The sequence below is a fragment of the Apodemus sylvaticus genome, chromosome 3 (genome assembly GCF_947179515.1).
Source record: "Apodemus sylvaticus chromosome 3, mApoSyl1.1, whole genome shotgun sequence".
Classification (NCBI taxonomy): Eukaryota; Metazoa; Chordata; class Mammalia; order Rodentia; family Muridae; genus Apodemus; species Apodemus sylvaticus.
This window is the reverse complement of record NC_067474.1, coordinates 97,389,689-97,400,785: the sequence shown is the minus strand read 5'-3', so window position 1 is coordinate 97,400,785 and position 11,097 is coordinate 97,389,689. Positions and strand designations below refer to the sequence as shown.

The 11,097-nt window shown below is 39.4% G+C and overlaps 1 protein-coding gene across 1 annotated transcript in view; it reads left to right on the top strand.

Annotated features, from left to right (window-relative positions):
• Positions 1–629: 629 nt before the first annotated feature.
• Positions 630–11,097, top strand: part of Bnc2 (basonuclin 2) — a 338,948-nt gene continuing 328,480 nt past the window's right edge. The window contains exon 1 of the mRNA XM_052176699.1: positions 630–704. Within this exon, the coding sequence (XP_052032659.1) occupies positions 681–704 (24 nt within the window). The 5' untranslated portion in view covers positions 630–680. The remainder of the gene's footprint in view (positions 705–11,097) is intronic.

Here is an 11,097-nt window from a genome sequence, read left to right as displayed (position 1 = left end):
TTAGTGGAATATGTAAAATAAACAATGTCTACTGTGTGATGAACGGCAAAGAGCTAATCAATTTTGGATATTACTCCCGGTTAGAACTCATGTAAGCTGTCCTATAGTATAGTTACTTGGAGAGGTGTATAGAAGCCTAATGTTTTGAGTGGGCAAATTTGTTTTGTAACCTGTGAAATGTGTTCCTGGGGGTAGTGCATCTAACCTCTGAACTTTCCACTCATTGTCTGTGCAGTGAGGATTCCAATAATGCTTTTCTTTCAGATGATATGAGGATATAGGAATACCTTTTGTAAATTTATATGCAGTTTGCTAATTTACTAAGGTATTCTTGCCAAATGACCTAAATTAGAAGGAGGGTGATTTAGATCAAGTCCCCGAGCTCACTGTCTAGAGTCAGATTACATTTGTCCATTCTACTTGGAAGAGGTGTGTGTGGGGGGGCATCAAAGATGTATGGTTTTAATCTTATTTTTGTTAGAGGCTATGACTACTCTAACCCCCATAGCTTCAATTAAAAAACTTGAAAATAGTTCATTTTCTATTCTAATTACTTGGCAGAAATTTAGAATAGAAAGAAACTAGTAACAACCAACCTTTCCTTTGCACTTACAGATCAACAAAAGAGATTCTTGGGTCCTAGAGACCAAAGAAAGAATCAGCAGGAATGCCCAGGGTGAATGATGGATTGCAGAGCCTGGCTGGTAATTACTTTCACTGAGCTAAAACATTAACTTGATACATGGGAGCAAGGCCAGATGAAAATCAGGAGGTGGACCTCTTCCTCCCCATGGACTGCCCATACTTGCCTTGTGGAGGTAGTTGTTTCTTTGGTGGGAGAGTCCAGCTCAGCTTCCTTTCCCGAGGCTCAGCATGGATTTTCATCTACCACCCCGGTAGACAAGGAGTGGTACCTTTGTTTTGGCCATTGTAATGATAGGTGTTTAAGTCAGCCTGCTTTCTGAGATGGCAAGAACTCACAGTTTCTCAAGACTTTTCAGTAGGATACCCGATATTAACAGAGATTTTCTCCTCTTGGGGTTCAGCATTTTTTGTAACTTTTTTTTCCATAATGTGGGCTCTGGAACCCATATGGTTGATAAGCATTTTATCATTAACTTAGCTTTTGGATTTTTGTAACATGGCTACTGAACAGATTCCTTACACTGAACTAGAGAATACTGTTCTCTTCAGAAGAGCCAGGGGATATTTTTAATGACATATAATAGTTATTAATATTTCACTACTTTGCCATCTAGGAAAGATTCTGATGTGCTTATGACACCACGTATGTTTTCATTCATGCATGGTTTCAGATGGCCATAGAATGTAAAGTATGTGAGAACTCATTCAGTGCCACTGTGCTCTCCGTGACTACCGTCTCAGCATACAGTACACTTGAACTTGAATTTTCTGAGTTCAAGTTGATTATTACCTCATGGGAATAATAGTTATTGTTTTGAGAGACTTAGAGTAGATTAGATCTTAAAATTTATACTAAAGATAGAAATGGCACTAGATCATGAACTCTCCCGTATTGTTTCTTTTATTTTAATCATGCTCCATTTCTCCAACCACCATGTTTTGTGCTGGTCAGGAAGTTCTCTGCTTAGTGCCATATTGTTGAAAGTCTAACTTTCTGATATCAGAGTCCATGGTTTCTTGCCATCTGCCGAACAGGCTGACCTGAACATCTATTGCCATGCTAACCACAATGGGGTACTTACTAATCTAGCCAGCAATTGTGGGCATGCACTACAGACAGTGAAAAGGATGCTTATCAGTCTTGTTGCTTTTGACATCCATGGAGAGCCAGAAAGGCAGATAATGGATACTGAATTTACAGATGCTCTAATTCTAATGTTAGATTGTGTTTTGTGTATTTATGAGTTAGTTATATTTCTGACATATAAACATTTCTCACATGTGATTTTACAGATATATTCTCTTGCAACAGACATTCTGTGGAAGCATGATTTTGTTGTGGAAACATCTACCCTACTTCGCTTTCTTAGACATCTGAATTGAAGGTGTACTATTTTGAGTATCTATAAATACTCAGTCTAGCTAGCATAAGTGTTTAAGTTGAAAGGCTTCAATTATAAAAAGATTCCTTTAAAGAGCTGATTTTTGTGGAATTTTTGAGTAACATGAGAATATTATTGATAAAAAGGAACTTTTATTAAACACTGTTAGTTTCTGTGGGATGTACTTGTTGACTCATTGACAGCATGGAATACTGGTTTGGTAGTTTATCTATTTTCTTTACTTATGTGCTTTGAGAGTGGGTGTATTGTTTTTTTAAACCTTCATTGTCACAAACTTGGAGCACAGGGCTGGAGATGGTTCAGTGGTTAAAGACACTGTTCCTCTGGAAGAGGAGTAATCTGGGATTTGATTTCCAGCACCCAGGGTGGTTCACAACTGTCTGTAACAGGCACTCGTGGTGCACATATATCTATGCAGGCAAAGCACCCATACACATAAAATAAAATAAATGCAATTTTTGAGTGAGGGTGCTATCTTTTTTGAAAGATTCCTAATCTTGAAGTGACCTGCTCTATTTTTTTTTTACCACAACATTTTCCTCGACCCCATTTCCTATATTACAGAAGGACCAAGTCATGGCATAAGGAAAATTGGAAAGTTTTTGTTTTTATACTAGCATTTTCTGTAGTTAGACTTGTAAATCATGTCTTTACTGGCTTCTATAAATCTCAGGCCCTTGGGAATGAAACCTATGACATGTCTTACTTCAAAAGGTGAGAAAACCAAGGAACCCAAATGTTCTCTGCAGCAGAGCTGTGTTCATGCCCCTCCTTAGCATCATCACCTGGGGAAGTGAGGAACAGCATTCCCATCCACCTCTTACTGGCAGTGGCTTGCATGGCTTGGAGGAAGCTTTGGGACTGAGCAGAGGTTTATAACTGTACTGCTGTCTGGCCTTCCTTGACCATTCTTTCCCCTTCCAGGATTCCTGTAACTGTCATCCGATGGTTCATACTCCCAAATGTTTCTAATACTGCAGTGATGTCAGAAGTATTTTTTTTAAAGGCTAGGATTAGCAGTTACAGTTTTTCTTCAAACATCTTTGGAGTGGAGAAACTTCTGTCAAACGTGGAGCCCTCTTTTCCTCTTTTCTATCTTCCTGCAGTTTTCCCACTTCTTTTGCTAACTTATTCCACCTACATTGCTTTGGAATCTCCACCCTACAAAAGTTAGTCAACATTAATTATATCAATTATACTCTGTCTCCACTTAGGTACCACTCTTTCTGGGGATCTTTATTGAGCATTGCATCTTTCTTTTTTTTTTTTAATTTTTTTTTATTCGATATAATTTATTTACATTTCAAATGATTTCCCCTTTTCTAGCCCCCCGACTCCCCGAAAGTCCCGTAAGCCCCCTTCTCTTCCCCTGTCCTCCCATCCACCCCTTCCTACTTCCCCGTTCTTTCTTAAGTTAGTTAAAGGCCTCAGGGAGGTTGAAAATTGGTCTAGACAGTGGATGAATCCTGTGAAGGGTGATTCAAGTCTTGGGGTTTTCCTGAGATAGGTCCTGATTTAGACCTGGTAATATTTGAATGCCTGAGGTAAAGGCATTAAGTGTCAGAACAGATGCTCCAATGGAAAGAACAAGCTACAGGGCACAGGAAGAGAAGATGATTGTGTTCTGTAGGGGGTATGTGCTATATAGTTCAGCTTAAAATTAAGAACGACTTCATACATTTACATTCATACTTGTTTCCATGCTTAGGGTAGATGCTGTCTCTATGACATAGGAGGGTGTCTGATATGCTCAGAAGCTTTTTACTCTCTGGCTTTTAAGGTAATAGGATTTCATCATTGTCTTAGTCACTTTTATATTGGTGTGTTAAAATACCATGACCCAGCAACTTGTAACAACTTTTTGAGGTTCATAGTTTTAGAAGGTTAGAGTCCATGACCAGTGTGGTAGTGCGTATGGCATCAGGAGGCAAGCATGGTGCTGGGGCAATAGTGGAGAGCTTACTCTCATCCACAAGTGTGAGGCAGAGTGAGAACTAATTAGTAATGGTATGGACTTGTGATACCTCAAAACCCACTGCTAGTGACACATCCTCTACAGCAAGGCTACACTTCCGCCCATCCTGAACAGTTCACTGACTGGATCGCCAGCATTCAAATACATGAGCCTATGAGCCTATGTGGGGGAATCTCATTCAGACTACCACAGTCATCATAAATGTGAAAATACAAAAACATAACGGCCATATGTGTGTCCTTGTGTACCACATGTGTGTCCAGGTGCATACATGTGTGTATACCTATGTGTTTTCTGTCATATGACTTGATCCTGATACTACTTTTTACTTATTCTTGTCTCATACAATGAATTCTGACTTTAGCTTCCTCTTCCTCTACAGCTCCTAGTTTCTCCCCAACATCCTTTCTCCCCAACCCATCTTTCAGAAAAGAGCAAGCCTCCAAGGGATATCAACTGAGCATTCCATAAAAAGTTAAAATAAGACTATGTACAAATCCTTATTCATATCAAGGCTGGAAATGGCAACCCAGTCAGAGCAGGCAAAAGATTCAGAGACATCCTCACTACTGCTGTTAGGAGGCCCATTAAAACCCCAAGCTAAACATCCATAAGATGTATTCATAGGATCGATTGAAGATCCATGAAGGCTTCATAATTGCCACTTCAGTCTCTGTGAGCCCCTCCCCTGCTTAGTTGAATTTGTGCGCCGTGTTCTCCTGGCGTCCTCTAACAATGCTCCTGCAATTCTTCCTCTTCTTTGGTGCGCTTCCTTGAGCTCTGTGTAATCTTTGGCAATAGGTTTCTATGTCTACTCTCATTAGCTGCCTGAGGAAGCCTCTCTGGTGCTAGGTACAAATCTATGAGTGTAACAGTGTACATTAGCAACTATTTCATTGACAGGTTTTTTTTTGTTTGTTCCAGTTGTGTTTGGTTCTACCTTAGGTCTCTGGGTCATTTAACATCTGCCTATCCAGGCAGTACTGGCATGGGCCCCTCTCCTGGTGTAGGCCCCAAGTTAGAGTAGTCATTGGTTGGCCACTTTCACAAGCTCCGAGTCATCATTTCCCCAGCACATCTTACAGGCAGGATAGTTTGTACATTGAAGGTTATGTGGCTCGGTTAGTGTCCTAGTGCTACGATGAGAAGCCTTGCCTGGTTACAGTACATAAGATGACCAGTTCAGGCTATGTGTCCTTCACTAGTAGGAATTCTTGCTAGTATCACCCTTAAAAATTCCTGGAAGTTTCTACTTTACGGGACTTCTCCATCACCCTCTAAATGCTCTCCAACTCTAGTTGTCTCTCCCTCTATTCTCTCCCCCTGTCCCTCCATCTCCAACCCAACTTCACATCGCATAGAATTCTAATATCTAAAATACATAAAGAACTCAAGAAACTATGCATCAACAAGCCAAATAATCCAATTAAAGATACAAATCTAAACAGAGAGTTCCAAATAGTAGAATCTCAAATAGCTGAGAAACACTTAAAGAAACATTTAATATCCATAGTCATTAGGGAAATGCAAATTGAATCTACTTTCTGATTTCATCTTATATCTGTCAGAATAGCTAAGACCAATAACACAAGTAACAACCCGTGCTGGTGAGGATGTGGAACAAGGGGAACACTCTTCCATTCTTGGTCAGAGTGCAAACTTGTACAGCTACTTTGGAAGTCAATATGGATGTTTCTCAGAAAATTTGGAATTGATTTACTTTAAGACACAGCTATACCACTCCTGGGCATATACCCAAAGACACTCCATCTTACCACAAAGACACTTGCTCAACTATGTTTATAGCTGCTTTATTCATAATAGTCAGACTCTGGAAACAACCTAGATTTTCCTCAACCAAAGAATGGATAAAGGAAATATATACTTAAACAATGGAGTATTACACAGATGTTAAAAAATGACAACGTGAAATTTTTAGACAAATAGATTAGACTACAAACCAACCAACCAACCAACCATCTAACTAACCAACTAGCCATCTAACCAACCAACCAACCAACCAACCAACCAACCAACCAACCAACCAACCAATCAACCAATCAAAAATACCATGATCCTTAGCAAGGCAACCCAGACCCAGAAAGGCAAGCATGACATATACTCACTTGTAAGTGGATATTAGTTGTTAAGGATAATCATACGGAAAGTCACAAACACAGAGAGGGTAAGTAACAAGGAGAGAGGACTGTGGTGGGGAGGGTACATGGATCTTCTGGAAAGGGAAAACAGAATTTATAGGTGGACCAGGGGCAGGTAGGAGTAGGAACAGGATTGACACTATTTTTCAAGGAAAGGAAAAGTTGCCTAATCAAGCAAGGGCAGTTCATTTATTAAATACATACATACATACATACATACATACATACATACATAGATACATACATATATCATGCAAAATTCATTGACTGATCTAAATCCCTATATTCTTCCCCCAACCCTAATTCCCCATAGCAAAGACTTACTACAGAAAGGAATGGGCCATACTGGAAAGTGTAAAATTAATGATAACATAGACTATTGTTCTGATTGCTTTTGTTGGCTGAGAAATTCAGCTTTTTAAAAGCTGTGTTGAGTCTTACAGTAGGAAAATAGTTCCCTGTCCTCTGATCTTTCTGTTCTGTAATGGTAAAGTGTTTTCTTAGCCACCACTGGGTAATGATGCAACTGTCTCTTTTACTTCCACAGAACAACCCCTTCACAGTTTTCAAATAGATACTTAAAAATAATCGAGGCAAATACTTGTACCTAACGTGAAAACACTGATGCCTATGCCTGCCCCCTCTTTCCTGGGGGCATGGTGTAGACTAGGAGCATGAAAGCCCTAGCTCTCAACAAAGAGAGAGATGCCTCATGAATTTAGTCATGGAGATGAACAGCCTTGAGAGTAGACACTGGACCAAGCTTTCTCCAGTGCTTCCTGAGAGGAACTATGCTAGGAGAGGGTAGTGATTACTTCCTATCTGAAATTTAGAAAATTAACTGCTTGCAATAAGGCTGTGAAGCTCAAAAAGGCAATGAGACAGCCCTACCTTCTGAGGGAGACTCTTACCACAGTAAGAGGCCGAAGCTGTGATGGATACCCAACAATGGGCATCACCTCTGACCTACTGTTTTATTATCTTACATTCCCTTCCTGGAATTCGCATCCCCGATGCAGAAGCTACAGAGCTACCATCAGCTTATGCTGGGTCTGCCTGCCATTGTGAATTCTGACTCAAAACAGAACATATATATTCCTCCTTCTTCTCTTCTGTCTTTAGGTTGCTGGCCAGAGCTAAATATGCTTTCTCTAGTCCTTTAGGTCTCCTTTTCTTTAAAGCTTTTGTGTCTGCCCTGTAGCTGTTATCTGCCAGGTGGCTGACCTCCATGTTGGCTTAACTCAAACTCTTCCCTGTTCAGTTCTGTGACGGCTGCTGAGGTTTACAGCTTACCTGCTTTCAAGTTTCTCTTTTCAATTTTAGTAAAATTGTCTTTGAACATCTAACAGCAAGAAGTCACACCATGCATTCCATTTCTGTAGAATTTATTTATTTATTTATTTATTTATTTATTTATTTATTTACTTATTGTTGCAATACTTGGTTGGCAAGCTCTCCTTTCTGGTGAGATGGCGAAGTAGACAGAGTTTTCCCCACATGGAAGCCCACTGATGGTGAAGTTGCCTTATTAACTGCCTTGATTTTACTTCTTGTGTCACCTTCATGGAAGATGTGTTAGAATAAACCGTTATTATATCTCCTGCTGCTTACAAACTGAGTCTCTTTTTCTCAGTCATCTTACTTCTGCTTTGGGTTGTTATGATGACAGAGGAAGAAGCATGTTTTGAGAAACATGAAAAGCCATTGTCATTCTGAGAGCAGTTAGTTAGTTTTCATTGTGTTCCTTTAGCCTGCCGTGTTTGCTTTAGTGTCTGAGTTTGGTGACAGTTCTGTTATTATATTAAAGATGTTTCCTGCCATACATTTTCCATTTCAGTTAAGAAAACTCACTTTATTTCCTAAGATGAATTATAATTAGGATTGTTTGGTACTGAGACTCTTTTCCTCACTTAATACCCCTAATGAGATACAAATGTTCTAAATGTCCTTATGAGTGGATTATATTTAGAGAGGAATCCACTTATTTTAGTTAACTAATCCCTTTGCTCCTGTATCATACATCCTTATTAGGCCCTCACGTTCCTGCTCCTTATGGAATTCTTGTGAGATCAGACCTCTGCAAGCAGTATGATTAACTTTCAGGGTCAGAGGTATTGAAAATGTCAGTGGAATTTGTTTATGCTCCATACCTTGTAACAGCACTCTTCTTAGACACATTTATGATAAATACAAGACTTTTTCTAGTCTTACAAAATGAATTTTATTAGTGATCTTCTTGTATTTATGTCAGTTTTCCATAGAATAAAATAATGGACTTATTTTGAATTTTTTTCACTCTGTTCACCTGCCACTCTTATCATCTTAGAATGGTTTTTCTAACTCAGTGGGTCATTGTTTGTTGTACTTGATGTCCCAGGAGAGCCGATTGTGTGTGGTGTTGAACATCACTAAGTGATATCTGTGCAACATCTAGGGATCGGTATTGGGTACCCTTCCTGATGACTGTGTTTATTTTGTACAGAAAGCAGAGAGAAATAGCATTTTGAATAGCTTGATTTGCGAAGTTGCTTTTTGAGTTCAAATCCTGGCTTTATTGCTTACTGTTGGCCTATCTGTAGATGAATTATTGGACTTCCTTATTCTCTGGCACTCTGCTATGCATACAGGTGATTATAACACCACTTGCCTTGTGGGTGGCTACGAGGATTCTGTGAGCACATTAGAGAATAGTACCAGTTGCAGCCGCTGTGTATATTTGTATGATAGTGTCTGGTTGAATTTCTACAAGTATTGTCTAATATTATTCTCTCTTGGTCCATTCAACCAATGAAAAAATATTACTGACTTTGTAAAAGGAATGTCATAAAAACATAATAGTACCCATAATTTTGTTACTGGTATTAGAGTTGGAATTGTAGGACAAATTTCTTCTCATCTATTAATCTAGATGGAATTGGGTCTTCAGGGTCCTCCCCGCTTCTTTGATTATTATAAGATGTAGGAAGGTACTCAAGTTCTATTTCTTAAATCTGTGGTGATTCAGTTCATTCATTTTAAAATTACTTTAAGTGTAATTGTTTCTTCTTTTACATGGCTTTTACTTGCCATGGTTAATTAACACCAGTTCCCTATCAGTATAGTCTAATTATATCAGAAGTCATGTTAATGAGTTATGATTCACTGTATTAGTGGCATTAGTTCTTTCTGTTATTTGGTTTATGAGCAGACAGGCATGCAGTTATATTGTCCCCTTGTCTTTGATAAACTCATGTGACAGGTCAAAAGAAGTGATAATAGAAAAGAAATCTGTCAAGAAAGCTCAAAGTGAAGCAAAGAAAAGGTATTCACACTGAAAATAGGATTTGAACTAATTATAAAAAGGATTCCTGGAACAGGGTAACTGACCAAGGGCACATCAAGCCTGGCACTGGTGTCAGAACTGTGTGGAGTTGGGAAAGCAAAGAATTCATCAAGGCACAGAAGAGCTACCTAGTGAGCACTATGCACTATTCAATATAGTGTTCTTGTTTGTAAATTAAACAACACACCTTGAAAGTACCCCTATGTGATGGAGAAAATAACGTCTATTCTCCTGCCCTGTTATTGGTATCACCAATATTTTTCTCATCCTTGTAGTTTAGTCTTTTTCGGAATGTGATACAAATGTAAATCATACAGTGTGTATTTGTAAGTGTGGTGGTTTCATTTGAGATTCATGTCTGTTGTTGCGTGTAAGAACCTTTGGGGTTTAAGCCGAACTGTAAGACTTGACTGAAGATAGAGTAGGGAGGGCTCTTATTGTAACCTGGCTAGGCTCTGGTCGGGGAGTACACATTCACCATTCAGCGTGAGTCCTGGCTTCAAGAATCCTGTGGGAGCTGAAACATGTCTCAGCTGAGGCCCTTAGGAGCTGCCACAGGTGTGTGTGGGGGACTGACCTAGTGTGGTGAGGAGAGAGGATTATCCAGAGGTGAAGCCCAGCGGCTATGGAGCATGTGAGGAAGTTACTTTCTCCCATTGTTCTCTGCTCTTTGCCTAAATTACTTTTCTGGCATTATTTTTCTGATTTTGCTTCATTAAATGGCTCCTTTACTTCCCATTCCACCTCGTCATCACAGGAATGTGTTTCCAGTACTGGTACCGCACTTTGGATCACTCCTGTTGTTAAATCAGGCGTCATGTTTATAGGGACCAATCTTTGCTGCCTTCTGGCGATGGCAGTGCCATTGTGCTCCTGAATTCACACTGTTGTACATGTGGGGAAGGGGCTTGTGCGGCCTCATGAGGAACTGTTGGCAGTTAATGGTTGCTAGAAGAGGAAGAATCATTCTTCTCATAATTATAGCCATTGCCAAATTGCCCATGCGTCAATAAATAACCACTAACTCATGCCCCTGCAAGCAACCTTAATTAAAATGAGTTGGTCACAGAAAAAAAACAAAGACAAAGAAAAAAAGAGAGAAATGGAAAGAAAAGGAAGAAGGATATGAAAATGGGAGAAGTGAGAATAAGGGGGCTCAGTGTTGAGAGATGATAATGGGGTTAAAATGACTAAAATTCAATATAACGCATACATAAAGTTGTTAAAGAATAATGAAAAGGGCCCTATCTCAGTTTATCTGAAGTTTTCCATTGCTTCCCACAGGGAACAACAGCATAAATGTCACTGAGATGTTGGTGAATTGGGGGCCCCTTAGAGCCGCAAGTCAAGGGTTCGGTAGTCCCAAACCAGTTATAGGCTCTTTTGTAAAGATCTTGGTAAATCTTCTACCAATAGGAATTCTATGGATTTTTTTTAACCTTTATTTTTAGTACTGGGGAATCAAACCCAGAGTTCATCATGTAGTCATGTATTTTCCAAGTGTCCATCAACTGATACATACTCCCTGTTCCTGGGACCATATTTTTAAAGGTACAGTACACAAACTAGATTGAACTCTGTGGCAAAGACATA